At 38.9% G+C, this 25,315-nt stretch overlaps 3 protein-coding genes across 3 annotated transcripts; all 3 read right to left on the minus strand.

Moving 5' to 3' along the window:
* Nucleotides 1-1,170: 1,170 nt before the first annotated feature.
* LOC131308800 (uncharacterized protein At1g10890) lies at nucleotides 1,171-14,570 on the minus strand. The gene is made up of 5 exons (XM_058335825.1): nucleotides 14,329-14,570; nucleotides 14,057-14,224; nucleotides 6,118-6,339; nucleotides 2,679-2,898; nucleotides 1,171-1,691 (listed from the first exon to the last, which is right to left on the minus strand). Exons 2-5 carry the CDS (start codon nucleotides 14,197-14,199, stop codon nucleotides 1,425-1,427), a joined length of 852 nt encoding a protein of 283 aa, XP_058191808.1. The 5' UTR covers nucleotides 14,200-14,224; nucleotides 14,329-14,570; the 3' UTR covers nucleotides 1,171-1,424.
* A 3,202-nt stretch (nucleotides 14,571-17,772) lies between these two features.
* LOC131308801 (frataxin, mitochondrial-like) lies at nucleotides 17,773-20,175 on the minus strand. Its single transcript, XM_058335826.1, has 4 exons — nucleotides 20,035-20,175; nucleotides 19,432-19,479; nucleotides 19,252-19,346; nucleotides 17,773-18,120 (listed from the first exon to the last, which is right to left on the minus strand). Exons 1-4 carry the CDS (start codon nucleotides 20,059-20,061, stop codon nucleotides 17,991-17,993), a joined length of 300 nt encoding a protein of 99 aa, XP_058191809.1. The 5' UTR covers nucleotides 20,062-20,175; the 3' UTR covers nucleotides 17,773-17,990.
* Nucleotides 20,176-20,950: 775 nt separating this feature from the next.
* On the minus strand, nucleotides 20,951-21,610 carry LOC131308803 (multiple organellar RNA editing factor 8, chloroplastic/mitochondrial-like). The gene is made up of 2 exons (XM_058335827.1): nucleotides 21,259-21,610; nucleotides 20,951-21,146 (listed from the first exon to the last, which is right to left on the minus strand). The coding sequence occupies exons 1-2, from the start codon at nucleotides 21,563-21,565 to the stop codon at nucleotides 21,016-21,018; spliced, it is 438 nt and encodes a 145-aa protein (XP_058191810.1). The 5' UTR covers nucleotides 21,566-21,610; the 3' UTR covers nucleotides 20,951-21,015.
* Nucleotides 21,611-25,315: the final 3,705 nt, after the last annotated feature.

Below are 25,315 nucleotides of genomic sequence, written 5' to 3' on the forward strand. Positions count from 1 at the left end.
GAAGAAGGTTTGTCTTATTGGCACTCCCTTCTACACCAAATCAAATCCAATATTAACACCATAAAAAAAAACAGCTGGACTACGATCACCGCATGTAATTTGATCGTCCACCGCACGCCTTTTGAGGCCCATTCCGGGTCTCAAAAAAATACAGAAAAATATTCAAAAAATTTAAAATAATATTTTACGGGACCCTGTAAAAAATCAGCTCCAACGGATATCGGTAGATATGTTTTTTGAATTTGTAGGACGAAACTGTAAAACTAAACAGTTTCGTTCCTACGAATTCCGAAAAACATACCTACCGATATCCATTGGAGCTGATTTTAAAATTTCAAAACTTATGAATATTTTTCTGTATTTTTTTAGGCCCAAAAGGCATGCAGTGACCCTAGACTTTTTGTAAAAAAAAATAATAATAACACCATTAGAAAGGAGTAGAGAAGAACCCTAATAAAGTATTGGGATTTACCTGCACTCGCCACACCTTTACAACTATTGTTTCAGGCTTTAAGAAAATTAAGAGGCTTTCCCATTTAAAAGTTTCTTTTTGTTTGATTCCTTCAGTTTTGATGGGCTTGGAAATTATGTGAAAACTTCATTCAATAATGTTGAACCTAGAAGTTTATTTATTTTTACTTTTTTCGGGTAAATCATGAACCCAGAAGTTGCTTGAGAATTGTGAGAAAGTGGCTCAAGCTCCCTTAGCAACTTAGTCTTTGTTATCTTCGACATTTGGGTTTTCAGAACCACCCCCTCTCTTCACTTACTACCCCAAAAAATTCTCCCAAAATATAAACTAAACTAACCCAGACCATGTTCGTTTTGGAATTCTCTTTACGCACGGTCCTCAATAAATTCTCTCAATTATTACTCTCATTTCTTTATCTATCTCTCTCCACTCCCAAAACCCAAAATCTCAAAACAAATGGTCTTAGAGTTTGAGCTTTGATTTGGGTTCTCGAGGCAGACCAGTGCCATCTTGACTTACAAGTTCAAGCCCAATGTTGTACCTTGTTTGGATCAGCCCATCCTGCTGGACCCTAGCTAGGGAAAACCATTGTGGGTCATGGTTTGAGTAGAGATCGGTTACATTGTCAACTAATCTACCCCTTGGCCCAATTAGGCTTTCCATCCTCAAGGCTGTAAAAAGAGTCGAGATCAACAATAAGTTGTTCTAACTTGTCTTGAATATTAGCTTATGCATGTGCAAACTTGGTTTCCGTATCGGTCAAGTTGATCTCATACAAGCTTTAAACAAGTTAATTACAAGCTAAAGTCAAGTAGCTTATTTTCTTATAAAGATAAAGCATAAGATAACATATTCGAACTTAGAAAATCAAAAGACAAACATAAACAGCAAACAATAAGTACGTATAGATCGCCGTTCATTGATCACATGCATAAAGGACACTGTTCATTAGTCATTTGAAGCCAATTGCAAACGACACTTTCGGCCTGGTTTTGTTCTTGCCCAACAACTTGAGCTGGTTTGCACGTTCTTCTTCCTCTTGCTGCTTCTTCCTTCGCATTGCCTCTTCTTTTTGTCTTTGAAGCTCCTCCAGTTCTCGATAACGTTCCTCCTCCCTTCGCTGCTGCTCTAAAGCTTCCCTTCTCTGAGCTTCTTCCACCTTCCTCCTGTTCTCTTCAAGCATCCTTTCCAGCTCTTCTTTCTGCTTTCGAGCTTGTTCCTGCACAAACCCACAAAATCGTCCACACAGTTTTTCCCTACCATTGTTACTCAGGGTTGGGGAAAAGGAAACTGCAACTCACAGATCGGAGACTCAAATCCGGCAGGTATACTTGCCAATGGAGCAACACTAGGCCAGGGGCGGAGCTACGTAATGGCCTAGGTGGCCACGGCACCCCCTCTGTTTTTAGTAGTTTCATGAATAAATTTAGAACAGCACCCTAGGTTTAGAAAAGTTCTACTCACCTCCAATTTTCCTACAATGTACTACATGAGAGCGCCCCCAATTATTCTACTTATATAACATCGCCCCCGTTGTTATCATTATACATGGATTATGAAACAAAAATGTTGATGTAATATAAGTCATGGCCCCACCTGTATCTTGCTTTGGTACACTTATTATGGCTCCTCCCTAAACAAAATACATAATTCAAACCCGGCACTATGCCAACCCCTTGGTCTCTAGAATCCCCAAATTGACTGGATAAGGTTTAGTCTGTGTGCAGGTAGGATGGGGCTAAGTGCAAAAAAAAAAAAAACAGCGTTCCAAATGTGACTCTGCAGTAGCAAAACCGCATTGCAACTTCACTTCTGAAGGCATGCGCACGCAGATGGAATTTTCACTCATTATTGTACATGAATCTGACCCAATTAACTTTCCATGTTTTGCATAAATCCGTTTATTTATCAATTAGAGGAAGTTATGGCACTATCCTAGAACAATCGTGTCTTCCCCTTAAAAGGCAACTCAATCTTGTCCATATTAGATTCAATCAAATGTTTGGTAAATAACTGCCAAGCCGCCAACAGCACAGAAAGAACTGGAAATGGAAAACCTTTTGAAGCACCTAAAGGGTGTGATTGTGGATTTGTCCCAATGATAAGCACCTGTGTTGCTTTTAAAGAATGTGATGTTGCAATGGCACATTTAAGGTACTTGCTTTTAAAGAATGTGATGTTGCAATGGCACATTTAAGGTACTTGCCTCTTTTTGCTTTGACTCAATGAGAGCAGCTTCCTTCTCTTTTTCAAGTTGAGCCGCAACCTCATCAAGAAGTTTATTTCTACCTTCCTCCAATTGCCTCCGTACTTCGAGCTTAGTTTCCTCAGAGTCCAAGCTCTCTTCAACTTTCTTCCGTATTGCTTCTTCCACTCTTTTTGCAGTTTCTTCTTCTATCAGTTTCATTTCCGCCTCTTGTTGACGCCTGTGGACCATCAAAAAGTTAAGCAGGAAATAGCCACTGATGGTGGGAGGAAAATAAAGTGTTTCTTAATTCGAGAAATGCTGAGGCCGGGCCAGTCAGTGAAACCCTGCCTTTGAAGCTTCTTTCCCAAAAGTAGAAAACTAAAAAAATGCCTCAAGCCAGTTAATAGTAAAAGTGAAAAGACAATTGTCATAGCATTCCCCGTCCTTTCTTCCTCTCAGATTAAGCATTATATAATGAATTGCAAACTAACCTTCATGACGACACTTTTAAGGCATACCTCTAACCGATTCCTGATCCAAACAAATGAGTTTCAAAACTGGCGAACAGTAGATAAAAGAGGCATCCAAGTGATCATCAAATATAACAAGTTGAACTATAGCAGTATCTTCCTTCAAATAAGCCTGTGGAGAAAGATGTCAAGTAACCTGTGGCAGTTTTAAAGCTAATCATCATAGTACTTCAATCCTCGTAATAAACTAGCATTCTATCAAAGCAAATCCTAATTTGTTTTATATATATGCCCCTATATTGTTCATCCGATTAACTTTAGGTGTCAGAAAGGAAGGAGAAAGAAACAGTGATTCCACGGATTGCAAAACGATTCATAGGAAACATTTATGTTGGTTTCAGCAAAAAGAAGAGGGGAAGAAAAGAAGCATCCCCTCTTTTTTGGTAGGACGGATGAGAGAGAGATGGGTAGGGAAATGGAAAGGGAAAAATCTTGCACCACAAAAACCAATTTGTGCAATTTTAGGCAGAATCGTTAAGGCAAGACCTTTCCCTCTACTTTTACCAAAGACTTAACCAAATCCTAGAGGCCAGCCAATGCAATCTTTTCTTTTCCCATCTTGTTTCTCACTAGGTCCTCGACATATAAGACAAGTCATGTTCATAGTTCCCACGAGGAAAAGATACGGACAACCGAAATGGTTACAAAAAGAGAAGCTAAACTGACACTAGTCAGTCTTAGATTTCTTAAAAAGGAACTCCTAATGAGTGTGAGCCCTATTAAGGGTCAGTATTGTTGGAAATTGTCCCACATCAGTTAATCATCTCCTCCAAAAACTAGTATATGAGCCTGGGCGGCCTCTCCACTCATTGTCAATTGCTTTTGAGTTGGATGCTTTAACATGGTATCAGAGCTAGGTTTTCGGAGACTTTTCCCCTTTGTTTGTGTCATAGTTGCACTTTGTTTCGTTGTGATCCGTGTGTTCCGGATCCTTTGTTGACCTCTCCACAAATCGAGAGTTGCATGTGAGGGGGAGTGGGGGAGTGTTGGAAAATGTCCCACATCGGTTAATCATCTCCTACAAAAACTAGTATATGAGCCTGGATGGCCTCTTCACTCATTACCAATTGGTTTTGAATTGGATGCTTTAACAAGTATATCTTACTTTTTGTTGGAAAAGTAAGATCATAAAGCAAGAGTTTTTTTTTTTTGGCTCAGCAAGCAGGAGTTAGCAAACCCAATTCTGCCTCAAGGATAGAAGATCGTTAATTAATGTTCTGAACCCATAAGACGAATTAGGATTCAAGACAAGAGAAAAATAAGAAAAGGGAGAGGACAATAAAGAGAGCCAAATCCTAAGGATTGAATAAAGGGTTAAATACCTAGACACCCCTCGAAGTTTACCTCTTTGTCTCGCTCACCCCCTCTAAGAATTTCGCCTACAGCCAAACCCCTTCATTTAAAACTTTAAAGTTTTCACTTGGAGGACCTAACACCGTTGGACGGAATGCATGAAAAGTCCATTTTACACTTACATATATATATATACCACACCAGACCACCATCATGCCATTTACCAGTTCATTCCACCACCGACGACCATCACGCCATTCACCACCATCAAACACCATCTTTTTCTCCTCATCACCACCACCATCACGCCATTCACCATGGCCAAACACCACAACCGAACACCATCTCATTCCAAACACTTCTCTCTCTGCATAATCATTGGGAGTGTTGATGGAGATACGCAATTTAGGGTTCTAATCGAGTCTTTTGGGCACTCGAATCGACAGACCCAGGTGTGAATCCTGTCAAAAGCCTTCGAAAATAGCAGCATCTAGTTCAAATCTCACTGAATCTGGTCTAAATCAAGTGGGACAGGTGCGATAAGGGTTTGCGAAGGCTGAATCGAAGGTTACACGCACGACTAGGGTTCGAAAGACTCTGGAACAACTCGAATCAAGGTTACACGTTTGAGGTCTGATTAGGGCTCGGACAGGTTCAATCAAGTCGAACACCCTTCGAAATGGCTCAAATCAGGGTTTTGAAACTCGATTTGAGATTATTTTGGTGTTTTCAAGTTCCATCTGTGGGGTTTTGGTTGATTTCGAGTTTGATAGGTACAGTTTTTGGTTCGAAAATAGCTGGTCCAGTCGATGGTGGTGGTTGCTGGCATGGGTGGTGGTCTCCGGCGTTGATGGTGGTCGCCAGCAGTCTCCGGCGGTCGGTGGTGGCTGGTGGCGGTGGTGATTTCGGGGGGGAGAGAGAGAGATGGGGGCAATTTCAGAACATTTTATAACTTTCAACAGAATTTAAGTAAAAAAATTTAACAGTTTTAGAAGGAACCTTGACAGAAGGCGTCTACAAGACAAAAAAAACTTTAATGAGGGGGTCTTTCGATAGGCAAAATTCTAAGAGGGGGTGAGCGAGACAAAAAGGTAAACTTCGAGGGGTGTCTAGGTATTTAACCCTTGAATAAAAGCAGGCACAAACAACACAAATCAATAAATGATACCTTCTCAACCGTGACCTCATGCAAAACCAAGAAATGTAGTGATGAAGATCACGAAATAAAAAAGGAAACATACAACCCAAGGCCTAGATGAAGCAAGAAGACAAACAGAAGTTGCAACAAAATATCATGTCTATTATTTCCATAAAGGATAAAATCACAGGCAAAAGAAATGCGGAAATAAAAAAATGAGCAGAAATATACTGGGAAATAAAGCAGTATACTGGGGGGAAAATAAGTATAATAAGGAAATTAAAGGTTCCTAAAATTTCTGCATTATCCAAAATGATGTCAAGGTTGCAGTTTCTCTGCACCTCACAAAAAATGCCAGCATAACTGTGACCCTTTTACTTTCAAATTGCACAGAACAGTACCAAAAGGACAAAAAATTGAGTCTAAAGATATGGAGAAGGAAAACAAATGTTTTTAGATAAAGTGAATCACTAAGGAGATAAGGCAACTAATCTACCTTTTCTTCTCTTCTTCATCTTCTTTTCTCACTTTTACACCAGCATTTTTGTGCTCTTTTGACCCAGTACTTGGACTGCGCAATTTAGTTATAGGAGATAATGAAGTACTAATACTTCTGTGTCTCCTATAATGTCTTGGTGTTGGAGACCGAGTCTTGTGCCGTCTTGGAGTTGGAGATGGACTTCTGCGGCGTCGAGGGGAAATTGAACGACTTCTTTGCCTATGTAAACACACATAAGTTACTGAGCAGCAACTAAAATTTTGGGAATCCTATTTCATAGCACCATGCTGACCATGATCCAGCACAGTACGTACATAAGCGTGTACAGTTGCCTCAAACATTAAACTGAGCGCTCCCACTTGTATCACATGGAACCGCCATAGAATCGAGCAACGAAGCCACCCTCATTGACAAACGTCACCTGCTGACTACCCATAGGAAGGGAAGCACCTCGACCTTCTTATACTTCTAGGAAAACTAAATGAACTCTGTTCACTCACAATGCTCTTGATATGCTACAAATACTCTCTTTAGCATATTACTGATATTTAGCACAACAGATAAAACTCCCCCAGAAGTCACCTTCCCAAAAACTCTTGCTTGCAACTTGAAGGCACGGTCATCAGATTGACCAAAACTGGGATTACTTTTAGAAGAATTATGGTGATATGGTCATCACCCGTAAGCATAGTCATGGAAAGTGAGAAATCTTAATCTTTTTTTAAAAGAATTATTTATTTTAGAAGAACTCTTAATGCCACAACTTTATAACCAATACCAAGAGTCAGTACACAACTATCAATATATGTCTGCCATAAGAAGTAAAACAAACAAGCCCATTAAATGAGCAGCATGATAAAGAAAATCATATTCAATTATGGCAATTCATTTCCCAAAAGGAAATTCGAATTTGACGAAGAATGTGAATAAAGATGAAAACTTTTTTTTTTCTTTCTTGATATGCAGATGAAGAATATAACTCTTACACGAGAAAAAAGAACACACTCACTTCCAATAGCATTATACAATTTCTCTGAACTCCTGAGAGAATATAGTTTTGCTCCCAATTCAGTATCAGAATTTTTATCCATGTGAGCAGCCAGAAGCTTCTCTACCCTAAAATCTGACCAAAACTCTCTGACGACTTACTCCTCCTTTCTCAACTCCCCCTCAAATGCTCCCTCAAGATGACCATGCTAAGATCAGTCCCCTCATTGTATCTTTTTCTATTTCTGCACAAATATGTTTGTACATAGGAATCGACACGTGTTATGCATAGAGAGGGTTTGATTACTGGATTCGCTTGTTTGCAAACAGTGGATTTGTGTTTTCTTTTGATAAGATGACACTGGTATGATGTGTTATTGGGGATTGTTATTCCTACTTGTTGTGGGTTATTTTGAACTAAAGGATTGAGATTATAAGTGTATAACCTGTGTGCGTCCCTCAAAACCCAATTCATGGGCGGATAACAATGCCAACGCCAACGTTTTACTGTTGAGTATTTTGATCAGATTTATTTAGTTTCCCAACGTGTTTTTTTCGGGCTTCTACAGTATCATGTGAGAGCTAATACTGGCTGATCCTGTCCATTTTTTTCACATTGAAACTCAAATGCTCATCTTTGGGAGAGTACCAAATAGCGCCACATTCCACCTTCTAACCAGGGAACAAAGAAGGAAATGGGGAGTCACCAAATAACTTAGCCTGGGTATTTTAAAGTAATATAAAGAAAATAAACTTAGAAAAGGGTGCATTGGAGAGGTCGTTTGGACATGCTTTCATCCATTATTGTTCTATATGGTCATTTTAACTTCTTATCAAGACATGATAGGGCATTTGGTACCTTCTTAAGACATAGAACTCCACGTGCTTATGATTCTAACTTCGTCATAGGCCTTTTACATACAAAAAATAGTTTTGTATTGACTATGTTTACTCTCATTAGCCTATAATTGGGAGCTAGAAGAGTTGGAGTAGATAAGAATCAAGCCCATCCTCCACATGTATGTCAATGTATAAATGGTATTACTATGTTTCCCAGGGGACACATTTGGCTTAAGTCACATTCCCCCAATGAGGAGATTCAAATTTCACTCTCCTCTATAAGGAAAAGAAACACATAAGATGGTGAGTCTCAGGATCAAAACCAGCTATATTGGCAAAACTTATGACGACTAACTCTAAATTCTATCCAAGAGAGAATGCTTAGAAAGTAGATGAACTGGTTCAAACACAATTGACAATCCTAACAAGCTACTTATTCAACAGGCTCTTCATATTTTTGACAAAATCAAAGTACACAAACAACTTTGAGCGCAAACTTTTTTTCTTGCTCCAATGGCTGTCCGTCGGAATTTAGGTCTAAGGAGCCGATGATGTGACGTAGAACAAGGGAACAGCTGCTACTTTTGGTGAAAATGTAGAGGTAGGGCAGCAACATAGATATAAAGGAAATTCGCAGTAACGATTTCTATGAGGCCAAATGTTAATAAGAAATATGGTTCAAGGATGTATGACAGCTAAAGATTTGTTTGAGAAACAAGAAGAAAATTTCTTGTGTTTCTAGCTTTGTACCGTGGATTGTAAGGGCATTCTCTGTCTACTTTCTGGTGCTAGTTTGAATTGTTGAAAGGGAAAAGGATTAATACTTCTCAACAGATTGACTTGAGATCTTAAAAGGACTTACTCCCTCATTCCCAAAATATTTGACCTTTTTGGTACTGCGTGCCATTTTGGATTGCTTATATCTTTCGATTTATAAAGTTTATGGGATTTTAAAAACTTTGTTTAATAGAACTAATTAAAATCTATCAAAAAGATCCATACTGCATATTCTTTAACATTCACATTGAAAGATATATGCACTTGAAAATAGCACGCTATCCCAAAAAGGTCTTTAACATTTTGGGATGGAGGGAGTATTATTCTAGAAACTTGCAAAACATCCCACCTTGATTACTCTTGCATCACCATATAATATCATTGCAGTTCCAATTTGAATTCGCAAGTACGTTTCTTTACAGAGTTAAGAAGAGTACAAGGGTATACCATGCCTTGGGAAATCCACTTACAACTAAGACATAATCTTTATAAACTAAGGAACATTCTTTCCTAAATCTATCTAGACCAGCTAGCAAAAGTGGAAAAGCCCGTCTTCATAACATCCCTGCAATCTCCACTCCTACCTCTTTGCCCAATCTCTAATCACTTCTCTCTGCACTGGCTTAAACCAAGTCTTACCTATTCTCCTCAACCCACTTTCCTCCTCTGCCTCCAAGTCTTCCTCAAGGATGGAGTTTTGTGATAATATTGGAGCGGATAGGAGCAAGGCCATGAGGAGCGGCCACCATATTGCAAAGGATTTGGACGGTTGCAGGGTCCAATAGGATGGGAACGTCCCCCTGCTGAAAGCTACATGGCAACAACAACTGGCATAAAAGAGCCTTCAGGATTCAACTTCCTTTCCAAGGTTTAGAAACTTGCGCCAGCCATTAACTTTGGAGTGACCTCTCTGTGTAGCACGATTTCGAAGGCAATAGCAGTAGATAACAATAGTGTGACCCATCGCCTTCGGAAGGAATTTCGAAAGACAAGCAACAATGACAATGGAAGGCCAAGCTGATTAGCGTCTGACCTCGCACGAGTGTTATCGCCTGTCATTGCCATCGCAATCACACTACGCAGACAGGTCACTCCAAAGTTGACAGTTGACCCGAGTTTCTAAACCTTGGAGAGGACAACCAAAACCAGAAGCCTCTCCTTTAAGCCAATTGCCTTTGCCACACGCCTCCATCAAATGGGAGAAATTACCATCCAAGTGAACCTTACGACTTTTCAAATCCTCCACAAATTGGAAGCCGCACCTCCTCCAGCCGATGCTCCTCACCACCTCCAATACTACCACAAAACCCTGAGGCCTCGAGTATGGTAGGTAGATGGAGGGGACAAAGAGGCCTAGATTTACACCAACATAAATGATAAAAGCTTGTTGCAGGTCAGGGAGGATGTGGAGAGTAGAGGATTCGCTGCAGTCGGTTAGGGGGAAGTGGGGTTGAAAGGGAGAGAGGGAGAGATGAAGATGCTTCTTGAGAGATTTTGCTCATGCGATCTTCTATACTGTTGAGAGGCAGGGGCCGAACGTGCCCTTTGTCTAGCACAGCCAACTTAGCAAATCTTTCATTTATTGGGTGGCATCCACAAAAAGGGTTGGTTGGATTCTCATATCAGTGTGAATGACTGAATGCAACTAGTCAAGTAATAATTAACGTGAAAACCGTCCATATTTATGGAAATGACCTCTTGATAATTAACTTCTTAGCTATCATTTGCCTAAAAAGATTGTTTGGCTATTGTGGCCAGTAAATATTGACGTTACAACTAAGATTATTGGAATCTCGGCAAAAGTAGTCACCATAAGGCTAAATTTAATGCAAGAATTTATTCCACGTTTTGGTTTAAAGGTAATCCAATCAGCAATTTTCAAAGGATAATCCACTTGTGAATCATTTTGCTAAAACAGTAGATACCAAATCGTACATCGGACATTTCCTTCTCTCTCTCTTTTTCCCAACATCACACATTTAAATCGTGACATTTCCTTCTCTCTCTCTTTCTCCAAAATATCACGAGTAGGGTATAGCAAAATTGCATATGTGTATCCACAACGATGGCGTTTCATGGATTATGCAAACAAAAGCAAAATCAGAACTAAATACTCGTTTAAACAGGGCTTACACTTCTCTTTGCAGCAGGTGTAAAATGTCAATACTCACTAGTAGTTCTAATCGATAAAGTAAAACAATGTCATTTGGGGTTTACCCAAAAGATATAAAAGTTGTTCTACTACCGTACTACCCCTAAAAGTTTTTGAGTTTCATGGGGTCTACGACTACAATCCTAGATGTTGTTGAGTTTGCCATGGAGTATCAATGTTCTCGCATTCATTATCAAATTATAAATCTTATTGACTTTAATAAACCAAACCGAGCCTTACGTCCCAATCACTTGGGGTCGGCTACATGAAATCCAAAGCCATTGAAATCGCCTCCTATAAATAGCTTCTCCCCAAGAGGTATCCCTTGAACCACGTCATCCAACTGCTCCCAGAATTGCTTTTTAGTAAGATCATCCAAGCCTAAGCACCAATAATATTAACTATACTCTCTCCGATCACAAGCTTAACTGAAATAATCCGATCTCCTTTCCTCGTTACTGTAACTACCAAATCTTTCAGGTGTTTGTCTACTACGGTACCTACCCCATTTCTATGTCTATCCTTACCCGTATAGTAAAGCTTATAATCTGTGTCCTCTATCTCCCTAGCTTTCTCCCCTACCCACTTAGTCTCCTGAAGGCAAGCTATACTAATCCTTCTCCTAAGCATGGTGTCAACTAGCTCCCTAATCTTACCCGTTAATGTCCCTATATTCCAAGTTGCTAAACGAATCATATAGTCCTGGGTTAACTTCTTTACCCACGCTCGTCCAGGCACGCGCGAGAACCCTTGCTCACTTATCACCACACCCGGGCGCCGGTGTGGCGCCCCTTGCTCATTTTTTGAAGCAGCCGAAGGCAGGCACAACACGTCGCTTAAAGGGAACGCCCTAGCATGTCTCGTAATGATATTTGGATTCATGTCATAAAGATCTGACGGGTTTTTTTTTACGTACTGGCTATCATCTACCTAACACACAACCATTCTCCTTTATCCGAGTTTGGGACCGGCTGGAAAATAAAGATAAGACTCTAAGCACGAACCAGACGGAGTTCTAATTGACTTTAATAAAACACAATAATTTTTACATTGAAATACTCCAAAATCACTTTAGAGGTTTAAATAGCTTGTAATCTTTAGCTCTGACACGATATGTAATTATTCATTTGTCTATTCTAGGGCTGTTACTCGAAATCGGAAAATTGATCGAAACCGGAAAAACCGGACCGGACCGGATTTTTTAAACCGGTTGAATAATTTCGATCCGGTTCCGGTTTATAAAATTTTATAAACCGAAAAAATAATTTCGATCCGGTTTATGTGTTTTAAAAACCGGTTGAAACCGGAACCGGTTATATATATGTATAATATATACACATATATATATATATATATAAAAACATAGGGGAGGAGTTGAATTATGGGTTTTTGGTTGATATTTTGTGGTGTATATTGGTCTAATAAATATATTTATTAGATAAAAACTATTTTTATGGGCTTAATTATGTTTTTATGGATTTTTTTTTTATGTATTGGGCTCAAAATTGATCCTTTTTTGTTGGGCCCAAAAAAAAGGGTTGAATTATAGATTTTTGGTTGATATTTTATGAGTTGAATTGTGAATTTTTTGATGTGTTGAGCAAAAAATATGGCCAATGAATGAAAACCGGATAAACCGGACCGAAACCGGTTGAGCCGGTCAAAACCGGACCGGTTTTATCTCAACCGGTTCCGGTTTCTAAAAATCTCAAACCGGATATCCGGTTTCGACCGAAAAATACACTCAAACCGGTCGAAACCGGACCGGTATCACCCCTAGTCTATTCCATTTTGGCACTCGCACGCTCGTGTTTCTTGGCCCAAAAGAAAATTTACACCACCCCTATGTCCTAATTGTACCCCATCCCTTTTATGATGAGAGGAAAACCCTATCAATCCATTGATGAATACATTTCTTTCTAGAATGATCAAAATGCTTAGCCTTCTCATCACGCTTTATATGGGTAAAACAGTAAATTTGACTACCATTGGTGTCTGCATTTAAAGCAACAGACCAAAATTTTAGCAAAATGCTCGTGTATCCTATGGGAATGGTATATGGTGCCTCCTAAACTAGTATATTATCCTTGTCAACCTCTCCACTTATTACCAATTGATTTCAAGTTGGTTGCATACTACAAAATGATGAGGGAGGACCTAATTTAGGAATACATTTTCTTGCGTGGAGCATGTGAAGGGATAACACACTTCGTGTAATGACCCCGTCCAAGATAGGTGATCTTGGATACACAAGGACTAGCAATCCAAATGACTACTCAAACTATCGGCATGCCTTTGGGAGTTGATATGGAGGTATGTTTTTACACATGTAGAAGTTGCAGCCAAGGAGGAAAAAGAACATAGTCAAACACTGAAGATTGATCCATTTCCTTTTCATTTCATTATTTTTGCAATGGATTTCTTATTAATTCTTAGTTTGTCAAAATCCACACAAGGCAGTTTTTATTGGTGGCCATGGCAGCTAGCCTACGTGTCTATAATCTACATGACTTCTGGAAGAATAGAAAGGAGAAAAGAAGTAGCAAAGTCGTTTTATACACTCTTCTAACACTTATTGATGACTAATTTGCAGTCATTCTTGGAGAAAATGATGTTCAGATGTGGCTTTGCTATAAAGTTTCAAATCACATAACGTAGGGAGTAGTAAGACTGAACTTGGTGATTAGAGGCTGCCTAAATTGCTTTGTAGCATAGGCATGCCATTTTGTGCAAGAATTTAATAATATCAATGTACAAGCTTTGGCTTATTCTACACCCTTTACGCATAAGTTTATATTCGGTTAGCCATGTATAATGATCTATGTTACAGAAAAACACCATTTTACACTCTCATATCTTGCATGTCTTTGCTGATTCAACCACACATAGCGTGTGCTAGCGTGTGCATATAACACCAAAGGTTAAGTCAGTCTCTAATCCATCCCTGCCCACACCCCTTCAGTTGGGGATTCTATGGATACTGTTGTTGTTGTTAGTGTGTGTCACTGTGTCACTGTGTGTATTCACTTCATACCGAGCTAAATGAAAACTCAAATCTGTAATCGAATGATTCTGAGTGTATGCATAACCTAAGCAACAAAAAATCTGTAACCTAATTCGATTCCGCTCAAACAGATGTGAATCTCCACAGTTAAATTAGACAAAGTAATCGGGTATCACCTGGTATAAGAATACGGAGATCGGCTTCTATCCCTCCGGCTTCTCCTGCTATACCTGCTGTGCTTCACAGGCGACGGCGATGGCGATGGCGAATACCTCCGCCTGTACGGCCGCGACCGCGACAAATCCTCATCCCTAGCCATATCTCTTTCTTCACCACCACCACAACTGATTATGCAACACAAACAACATCACTCACAAAATTAACCTGCTCTCACTGATTAACACTATAACTTATCCGAAGTCTTTTGAAGACCTTTAACGGGGTTTACCTTGAGATGAATCGATCAGACGAATGAGGCCTGTGTTATGGCGATAATTTCATAGAGAGAGGAAAAATTAGCGATGAGAAAATGCGATAGTCTGGTCGCGACGGAGGAATTGAGGGTTAGGGGGTTGCTCTATTCTGTGTCCAGACGGCGGCGATATGTTGGGAAATAATTCATAGTTTAGGGGGGCTAAATGTACTTTACTCTAATCTACTCCGCATAAGCTTTGGGGCCGTTTGGAGCTTGTGGATTTGAAAATAAGTTTAAATTCTTTACACCTTAGGGGGAAACTGGGGAAACTATCAGGTTTTCACCGCCCATTGCGGACCTTATCGTGTGACTTTTTTTTTAGTAATTTAAACCGTTTATCTTGTAGGATCTGTAGAGTAGGACTTGTTTGATAACTTAAATTCAGCACTTAATACTGAATCAATTAAGTAATAAGTGATTCAGTAGGTTTGATAATCACATTTCATATTACTTAACAAATTAAGTACCACTTAAAATATAGGCTAAAAAGTTGAAAAAAATTAAGTAGCTTTGAGCTACTTAATTCTGGCTGAATTTTTGTGTACTTACATTCAACCGTCATACCACCACCACAACCACTTCCACCAACACCTCCACCACCACCACCACCTCCACCACTCCACCACCACCACCTCCACCACCACCACTCCTCCTCCACCACATCACCACCACCACCACTCCCTCCACTATCACCACCACTTCCTCCACTACCACCACCACCAGCAGCTCCACCACCCACACCCTCAGCTCCCCCACTCCACCACTACCACAACTCCACCACAACCACCACCATCACTACACCACCACCACCACCGCTCCTACCACCACCACCATCGCTCCACCACTCCACCACCACCGCCACTCCCCCACCACTACCATCACTACACCATCACCACCACTCCACCACCACCACCACTTCCTCCACTACCACCACCACCAGCTCCACCACCACCACATCACCACCACCACCACATCACCACCACCACCACCCCACCACTACCATCATTACACCACCGCACACCACCGCTCGCACCCCCACCTCCACCACTCCACCACCGCCACTCCACCACCAGTACCATCATTACACCACCACCACCACTCCACCACCACCATTACCAGCACTCCTACTACCTCCACCACTCCCCCACCACCACTCCACCACCATTACCAAAAGTATATTGTGACCGTTAGTAAATTAAGATAGAATTAGAACAAAATTAATTCATCATTTTTTTAATTCAGTACTTAATATATTTATCAAACAGCTTTTCAGCTTAAAAATTTCAGCATTCAGTTTTCAGTACTTAATTTTTCAGCTTTCAGTTTCAGTTTTCAGTTTTATCAAACAGCCCCTAATATGTAGACTTAAAAAATCATGTTTATCGGATATCAATAGGTACATCAAAAATTAAATTTTAGTTTATAAAATAGACGTTCATGTATTGTTTAACTTTAAACTTATTTACCGTTGATTTTATAAACCAAAATTCAATTTTTTATATATCTATCCATGTCTGATAAAACTTGTTTTTTGCCAAAATATACTATTCTGCGAGCTCTACAAGATAAACAATTCGGATTACAAAAAAATATACGGCGGGGCCCACAATTGGTGGTGGTGGAAAACCCATGATTTCCACCTAAGGTGGATAGAATTTTTATACGAGGATAGTGTAGAGGAAAATTCACCATTCTTTTCTCTTTTTTTTACCAAATACTCTCTCCGTCTTTATTTAATTGTCCACTACGTTTTTTGCGTGTATTTCCAACGGTTTATATTTCTCGACTTATATTGTGTTTTATGTTTTCGAAATCATTATCTTATAGAAAAAATTTAGATCTATCAAACAAGATACATATTGCATATTTTAGCAATATACGTTGAGAGATATAAACCGTTGAAATGCACGTAAAACCGTAGTGGACAATTAAATATGGTAATAAATAAGAAAAATAGAGTACAATAAAAGCGGATGCTACCGATCCGAAAATACAGAAAACGATAAACAAAAACAAAATACACCAAACGAAACAAAACAAGAAAATTCACCATTCTTGATTCCTAGTATCTTATTTTCTTCTCTACTATTTTTTAAACTAAATAAGAGAAAATTGTTTTTCTTTTTTTTTTCTTTTCTTTTTCATAAATTCCAAACGAACCACTAAGGTTATTCGCAAAGTCTTCTTTAAAAATAAGTTCTCACCAGATTTTCTTTTCTAACTTTATGGGTCCGTTTAGATTGGATTTTATCCCATATCGTCTGACCACATGGGATGCGGTGTGATTTTCTTCTCTACCTTTGAGTCTCAAATCCTTTTTATTGCCCTTTTTAATAGTATTTATTTTGGGCATGCATATGCGTTGTATTCAGCTATCACTCCTCCTCTCCCTCTACAATCACATATTTCTTGTTCACTTTTGGGTTCAACATTTTTCTCCTTTCCTTTTGTCTTGAAAGTTTGTGACCATTTTGAGAGCTTAATTCATGAGATTTCTCCACAACAAGATGGTCCAAACCATTGAATTTGTAAAGAAGATAAGTGCTCTTTAAAAAAACCAATTTGTTCAGATATCAAAGCTCAAGCCATGCATTCTTCGTTGGCTTCCTATTCGAATCCTAAATTTCAAGGCATGTACGACATTTTCTTGAGCTCTAGGGCATTAGGCACCCGTAAAAAGTTCACCGATCACCTATACGAGTCTTTAAAGCTAGAGGGGTTTCAAACATTCAGAGATGATAACAAAATCGAGAGGGGTGAGAACATGAAATTCGAGTTGCAAAAAACAATCTAGAACTCGAGGATGTCGATCATTGTGCTATCAGAAAATTATGCTAATTCGACAGTGTGCCTGTTTGAAACAATTATCGAACATTGCAAGAAATCAGATCATTTCATGTTGCCACCCTTTCACGGGGTTTCCCTTTCGTAGTCTGCCTGGACAAATCTCTAGGCTTCAACAAGGGTAATCAAGTAACAACTACGGGGTTCATCAAATAGGTCATATTCATCCAACTAATCAGCCCTCGGATCCAGATACTGTTTATTGGAGTTATTTTTTTGGCGATGGCCTTGTCACAACCAGGTCCATAACCTAAGGATCTGGATCCTCTCCGGTCCATGTTTCCATGTTTGTTTCCATGTTTTGAACTGGAGGAAGTCCCCATCATAACCGTTCATTTGTTGCAATCAATGGTTTGGATGTATTTTTAAACTTCAACCGGTAAGAGTTACCTAATTCTTACCAGTAAGAGTTATGATTCTTACCGGTAAGTTTATGAGAAAATCCGAACCATCGAATGGACGGTCACAATGAGGACTTTCTACCTCAGTCCAAAACATGGCAAAACATAAAGTCCAAAAGCAAACAGACTGTTTGCCAACACAAAGTTCAGTACCATAGGATTAGCTTTGAGGTGTCCAAAGGTCAAGAATTGAGGAACAGTACAGTTAAAAATATTTAATTCAAGATAGGGGCTAAATTGGAAACCCATGGTTTATTTAGGAATATAATTTTATTAATACAGAAAAGAGAGAGAAGAAAATATAGCCCAATCGATGACCAAATCGCAAACCTCCATTGGGCAACTCTGAGGAGAAACTTTCCACCATATGTTATGGTGATCATAAGAGCTTTAAGAAAGATTGATGGATTGACCACACAATTGCTCCAACTCGCTTTCTAAAACTTCGAACAAATTTGACTTAGTCCGCCTATAAATCCAAGCTTGAGCATCCCGATCCCAATCAAACCTGGATGGACCACTGCATCAAGAATATAAACTCTCAGGAAGAAATCATAGTACAAAGTAATTGCCCACGATCAGTAGATTACTAAAACAATAACTTCCATAAGAATTGTCCAATAATTGTTTGTACCAGCCAAAAGCCAGTCACATTTGGCCGTGTAATTCAAGAACATGCAAGCATCCTTTGCGAAAATAACCCGAGAGAGGGAGCACAACTTACCCTATTTGAAAGTATTTATATGAACATCATATTAACATTTCTCAATTGATTCATGCCTGGTTAAGAAGAAGTTGTTTGTTGCTTACAAAGCAAGTACAAGGCAGTGGACCAACATTATAGGCTTATGGTATTTCACCCAAGGTCGAAACTCCATGGGACTTATGAGTGTGTAACATGCACGCATGTGCCTGTAGCTGTTGGAGCAATCCGGTGTTTCTCACGCATTACAAGTGCTCACACGGCAGTGTGGAGATCAATTCAAGAATCTTATTAGACGACCATGTTCTGTAAATTTAAAATGGTCCACTTTACAATCCTCAATCTGCTAGCTACAGTGCCATCTGGTCACTATTATGCACTTATGTTACTTGGGTTTGGAAGGGTAGTTGACTTGTCAAAAGAAAAAGTTTCGAAGGGTAGATTATGCACTTATGTTACTCCCAGCGCATAACAAAAATGTCTGAGACCACATTTCTGGACAGGGCCTGTAAGAAACTCAGAACGACCAAAACATAGTTGACAAATCAAATCCATAAATAGGGAAGCAAATTTTCCCGCTATTTTAACAAAAGAACTACCAGTGTTTCATGCAAGGATAAGCATGGTTAAACCATTTCCAAATCAAATCAGGTAATCAGCACAAATGGAATGATCTCGTGACAAGTCCAATGTGGTTACTTTTAATATTAAATCCCCTTGGCTGTAACTGATTTCCCCCTAGAGGTCAGGAGTCAAGACTCGAGACCATAAGCATACAATGTACATTTCACTTTTTATAAATGTGTATAATGCCGGATAAATTCAAATAAAGATCCTTCGATAACCATTCTATAGCCAATCTTTACATAAATAACTTAAATCAACATCAAGCCTAACAGGGCAAAAGGCATAGAAATAGATTATTATGTAGCGGAGAAGTGTAACTACCTCAGGGGGGAAGACATCCAAATTTGTCTATTGGGTGTTTGTTTGTTCACCACATAGGTGCCCAGAGTCCCCAGCTTTAGGGTTAATACCTGGTTCTGCCAAGTACATGCCCTGTGTATGTTAGAACAAACACCAATCTTCTGAAAGGTTGAGTGATGAGCAATGACCAGGAATTCTCACCCCATAATCTATATCAAAATCATCAATATCAACCGAATCCCCATATCCCTGTCAGGGAGGAAAATATGAGAATGTTAAACAACAGAACAGGCACCAGTAACTTTCATTGCACTCCAAGAGCATGGATAAATAACAATATCCATACTACGCAGTTAACGAAAAACGCATGCCAAAAACCTCTGTTATCTGTAACCGGTATGCTTACAGATATATCCATTGCTCTTAGTCTACAGATTCTTAGTTTTCAAAAAAAAAAATCATCCACCAAAACATCCACACAAAAGCATAAATATGGTTTGAAATTGAGGGTAACTGAAGTTGAGGGTTACGGTGGGATAGCTGAAAGAAAGAAGGGATTTCTTCATTTAAACATTACTAAAACAATCGAACATAGCATGTGCCAACAACCTAGCGGAATCCTGTCATTTTTAAGGCCAGAAATTGCCAACACTAAAAACTAACTACCAAAACAAATGCTTTGGAGAACTCATAAATCAGGTATATCCTATTCCTAAACTATTGGACTGCATCTATTCGAACAATATCGGATATACAGATCAAAAACAGAAAACAGATATTTCGTCGCCAATTCTTATTTCTCACCTCTAATTTCTCTAACAGGTCATGCATTGTGGAATCGGCTAGCTTGTGAAATTCTTCCTCCTGCAGTAAAGAACTAGATTGAAATCAAACATTAGACATTCCATACTTCTTCACAAGTCCCCAATAGTAATCAGGCATTTGAGAAACAAATCTGAAAAGAAAACACAAGTAAAATTGAAGTTTGGTTCACCCCAAAAAAATGCAATCTATTGAAAAAAGAATCATCCTTTCATTACTCGTCAAAAATTATTAAGAAATTGCATGATATAGGAATCAACACATCAACACTGGCACTTGAAATGCTTTGCCAAAGCCACTAATAATACATAATGTACCATTTTGTAGCCTGGGCTGCAAACGATTCACCGAGCTGTACACGAGCCACAGCTAGAGCTAACTTAGTAATGCCAGTACTTCACCCGAGGCTCGGCTCGTTACAGGCTTGGCTCAGCGTGTTAGTATCGTTTACTAAACGAGCCGAGCTCGAGAGTTAGTTTAAATTCGGTTATTATCGAGGTGTTCGAGCTTGGTTTGTGCACCAAACGAGCCGAGCCACTCGTTTGTAGGCATTTTCCAGAAAAGGGGGACAGTTAAAATCGTAAGTTCCAAAACTTTCTTCATAATCAGAGACTAAGGGGGCATTTCCACTAAATAAAATGGACTAAAGCCCACGTTTTTAAGGGGTTTCTAGGCAGGTCATTCTCCTTACATACATTAACTAAAATGCAATTTAGTGGAAAAATCTAACTATTATCATTAGCCAGTAGTCCAATAACTAACTAAAATGCAATTTAGTGGAAAAATCTAACTATTATCATTAGCCAGTAGTCCAATAACATACCATAAACGCACCCTAAGAAAGTTGCAGGAACTATCATTTCCCTTTTTGTACATACAAATGAACGAGGCCTTATGATGGACCAAAGAAATGTCACATCAAACCATTTAAAGCAATTTCAAGAGTACAGCAGAAAACAAAATCTAACGAGACGGCGAGAGAAAGAGAAAATCAAACCTCCCCACGACCTCGGCTGGGGTTTTAATGTAGCTGTCAATAATTTCATCCCTTGTGGGGTCAGCCTCGGGCTCCTCCAATACGACAAGCCAGTGCTCTAAGGGTGTGTTCCACTAACTTAAATAAGTACTTATTTTTTTAATTGAAAGAGATATATTGTGAGAGAATGAGATGTAAAGTGGAAAATAAGTAGTTAAAAAAGTAACAACCTTTGCAGGGACGGAGCCTAAATTGCAACCGTCGGGCAGCATCGTCTCCTGGGAGGCTGGTTCGGATTGTTGAGAGACGAAGACGCTCTCCGGGTCGCGTAGCCGCGCGCGGTGGTCGACGGAGATAGTCGGCGGAAGTTGGCGGCGATGGCGACGAGCGGGCGGAGAATGGAGAGGGAGGAGGAGAGATGAGGGGGGAGGGGGGAGGGGCGGAGAGAGAAACGACGGAGGAGCGAGAGAGGAGGGAAGAGAGAGTTCGCTTGGTGGTGAAGAGAGAGCGGGTTAAGATCATGCGAGTGGTCGCCATTTTCGATTGAGCTGTAAAACCCTGTAGAGAGAGAGTGTGAGGGAGGGATACGGATTGAGAAGGATTTTCGAAAGGGTTTATATAGATTACGTTGAAGGCCCTTGTGGTTTGTGAGAATATCCTGGAGGACCTTCTAAATACAAGATATTTCATTTCCCTCCTCACCCAAATGTTACACTCAACTTTTCTGCACACCCACCTGTTTTAAATTTCTTTTTATACTCATTGGATGACAGATACTAGTAGGGACATATAGTATGAGCGAGAGCTATTTGGAAGGATTATCAAAACATAAATAAAGACCTATTTGGAAGTGTTGTTTTACTTAGCTTTTTGTGTTGGATTTTTTTGGGGTTTTTTTGGTTTTCTCCTTATTAAATTTTTTTTTGCATTTGTTAGTTTTGCGTCAAATTTTTGTGGTTTATTAATTTGGCTCAACAAGACAAATTGAAAAAGTAAAAATTATAACTTTCACCTTCTTTTTTTCTTTTCTTTTTTTCTTTTTTTTTTTTTTTTTTTTTTTGGGGGGGGGGGGGGGGGGGGGGGGGGGGGAATATCCTCTTTTTTTATGAAAATGAGATATAGAGCATGACATCACTTTGTGGTGAGGTCCACACAATTTCAACCAATAAGAGATAGGGTAATGTTCACCTGCTTTGAAGATGGTGAAAAAAATTGCACTCGATATAGAGTGTAGGTTGTAGATACCATTAGAATATGCATTTCGTGATTGTTAGCTTAAGCAAAAAAAAATAAAAATGTCTTAAATAACCTTGATAATATTTCAAACTATGAGAACTCTTCAATAGCCATTTTTTGCATTACGAGTCTGCATTTTTTCCCTTCTCTTTGGCGGTTCATAGGTCCTCTTTTCGCTTGGTGATTGTTTTTCTTTAATTTTTGTTCCATTTGGCAGCCAGTTACCTCGTGTGCACACTAAAGATTTCGTTTCCAAAGTTTGCTGAAGATTTCTTCACTCCGGTCGCTACAACAAAGTCAGACTCTTCTCGCACCTCTAAGTGGGTGTGGCGTGTCGATGAAAAGCTAATTCGGCTTTTGATGAGATCAAGATCATCACACATCCGGAGACTTTATCATGTTTCAGAGCGTTTGTCTCTCGACTATGGCTAAGGTCACCGTAGGATAAGGGCCAGGAATTTCGGTAGTAGTATGTGATTGTATGTTAGACAAGTGATCAGGTCTTAGTTTCGGGTTAATTATTTATTGCCCTCTTTATCTATACACGTTTTTCACTTTACCCCCTCTTACTATAAAACGCTACAACCTACCCCTTTTATCTTCCAATTTCTAACACATAAGGTCTGCCGTTAGTCTGGGATCCCAAACTTAGTTAACTATTTTGTTTAAGTATGGATGAATGTAAGGGCAGTGGCTCTGCCATATTTTGTTGAAAACTTGACAAGTTGGAAGTAATTCACTAAGGCTTGTAGGCTTGTAGCCTTATCTTTTGATGAATTATGAATTCTCCTATGCCAATTGCCAAACTTAGTTACCTATTTTGTTTTAAGGGGTTGTTCGGCTAAATAAGTTACTTGACTTTTTTTTTTGTCCTTATTCAGATTTTTTCGCATTTGTTAATTTTTTTGTCAATTTTTCTTTGGAATTATTACTTCTTCATGACAAAAAGAAACTAAAAAGTAAAAAATTACAATCGAAATCCAATTTTTTTTAATATAGACGAAAAAATTGGCTTATTGACTTATTTTTGTCTTTATTCAAAAAAAATAGATTTCGATCGTAATTTTTTACTCCCTCCATCCCAATTTGTTTGTCCACTTTTTGACTTTTAAGTGTCCCAAAATATTTGTCCAATATGAGTTTGACTTGTTAAAATTTTCTTAATGACCTTTCTCTTTCAAAAAACAATGCATTGGAGAATGTCCACTCCCATTTAATGCTAGGAAATTGAGGGGTATTCTTGAAAAATCAAAACTCTTAAAGAGCAATCATTATGTTCCCTTAAAAAGTTGATTTTTCAAAAATGGACAAACAAATCGGGACGGAGGGAGTACTTTTTAGATTCTTCTCGTCATGACGAAGCAATAACCCCAAAAAATTGATAAAAACTAACAAATGCGAAAAAAAAATTGAATAATGACAAAAAAAAATAAGCCAAATAACTTATTTAGCCGAACAACCCCTAAGTATGGATGAATATAAGGGCAGTGGCTCTGCCATATCTTTTGTTAACGGCAGACCTTATGTGTTAGGAATTGGAAGATAAAGGAAGTAGGTTGTAGCGTTTTATAGTAAAAAGGGGTAAAGTAAAAAATGTATATAGATAAAGGGGGCAACAAGTAATTAACCCCTTAGTTTCTGGGCCCAACTGGGCAGGATAGTTGTTGATGGTATTCAAAATAGTAAAAAGATTTGGTTGCATTAATGCGAATGAAGCTTTAGTTAGTTCCAAAAAAAAAAAAATATATATATGGTTAGGTTTTCATGAAGCTCCGCCCTCTGATTCTCTCCAAGGGAATCAAGACTCTGTATTCTCGATTGAAGATTCACAACAATTGGAAAAAGAAGGTCGTGAGAAAACTCTGAAATTCAGTGTTTTTCTAGTGAATGTAATGTTGAGTCTAGTGATACACCTCGTGACCCTTTAATTTGTTATTGGGAAGTCAAAAATCTTTACCGAACATAGATTTCTCTGGTGAAGATCCTGCTTTCACGTACTTGGCACCTCAATCTAGATTGCCCGAAGACCTCACCGTTCTTGATTTGAGGCGGAAGGAGATAATAACTCATGAGATAGCAACGGGTGTGAGTGTGATGAACAAACAAGAAAGAGATGAACATACAATGAGTTCTGGTTTCGGCCTATCACTTGGTGATGTGCCTAATAGCTGCAAAATCTTGGATATGCCCATCAAATAGCATATTTTCGAATTGTCTAAATTAATTCAACAATCTATTTCATTGATGTATTGAATTCGACCCGACTTCTGTTTTTTTGTAAAAAAACATGAATTGTTTTACATTAAGTGACAGCTAAAGTGCATATGGATTATTGACTTTTTCTGTACGCACTTCCATTGAAAAATCTATCAAAATCTTTTTCTTTTCCCGTTTTCTTATTCTTTACTGATTGAAATCAGTCTCTCTTTTTTTATCTCACTTGGACAAACAAGTTCTGGACGATACTTGCTCATGTAAACGGTTGAATTGCTCCTTTCTTAATTAGTGGATGGTGCTGCTCGGGTTATTCTCAGTCTGCAGTCTCAGCCCTCCAAACTGAGAATAACCCGAGTAAGGGTCATGATTATATGATTTATGTCAAATTATTCTATTGGGACTTTAGTTACTATTTGAATCAAGAACTCTAGTGTGATCAAGGTTCTCATGTACTGCTTCATATTCTGTATTTCTGTACATAGTTAAAGAGAGATTAACAAGCAAAATGATGTAATGGTGTTCTAGGGGTGGAGCTTTTGGTTCTAACTTGTGCACGGTAACGAGAGCGAACACGACAGAATAGTCAGGGACTCGGGGGGTTGTATCCCGGAGGAGACACGCTAGATAAGGAGTTCTGCAACATCAGTGGATCAAGCTCTCACAAAGTACGAGGACTTGAATCTCCTTAAAAGATAGCATTGTTTTTGCGCCTCAGACCGAAATTAATGTATATGCATTTATATTGACAATTGTGAAATATCCTTTGTTTTTTTTTTTTTGATCCGCAAATATCCTTTGTTTCACTCTTTCTTTTTCTCTTTTTGGTTTTTCATT

The sequence above is a fragment of the Rhododendron vialii genome, chromosome 11a (assembly GCF_030253575.1).
Source record: "Rhododendron vialii isolate Sample 1 chromosome 11a, ASM3025357v1".
Taxonomy (NCBI): domain Eukaryota; kingdom Viridiplantae; phylum Streptophyta; class Magnoliopsida; order Ericales; family Ericaceae; genus Rhododendron; species Rhododendron vialii.

Bases quoted from the DNA above. Each gene is read 5' to 3' on its own strand.
- LOC131308800 (XM_058335825.1), bottom strand. From the start codon at position 14,199: ATGGCTAGGGATGAGGATTTGTCGCGGTCGCGGCCGTACAGGCGGAGG. The intron at 2,899-6,117 runs GTAGATTAGTTG...GATGGTCCACAG, and splicing joins GATGAAGAAGAGAAGAAAAG to GCGTCAACAAGAGGCGGAAA. The intron at 1,692-2,678 runs GCAAGTACCTTA...GGGTTTGTGCAG, and splicing joins TTGAGTCAAAGCAAAAAGAG to GAACAAGCTCGAAAGCAGAA.
- LOC131308801 (XM_058335826.1), bottom strand. From the start codon at position 20,061: ATGCATGACCTGTTAGAGAAATTAGAG. The intron at 19,480-20,034 runs GTGAGAAATAAG...CCTCCCTGACAG, and splicing joins ACCTGTTAGAGAAATTAGAG to GGATATGGGGATTCGGTTGA. The intron at 18,121-19,251 runs GTAGTTACACTT...TTCTTGATGCAG, and splicing joins TGGATGTCTTCCCCCCTGAG to TGGTCCATCCAGGTTTGATT.
- LOC131308803 (XM_058335827.1), bottom strand. From the start codon at position 21,565: ATGGCGACCACTCGCATGATCTTAACCCGCTCTCTCTTCACCACCAAG. The intron at 21,147-21,258 runs GTTGTTACTTTT...ACACACCCTTAG, and splicing joins TAGGCTCCGTCCCTGCAAAG to AGCACTGGCTTGTCGTATTG.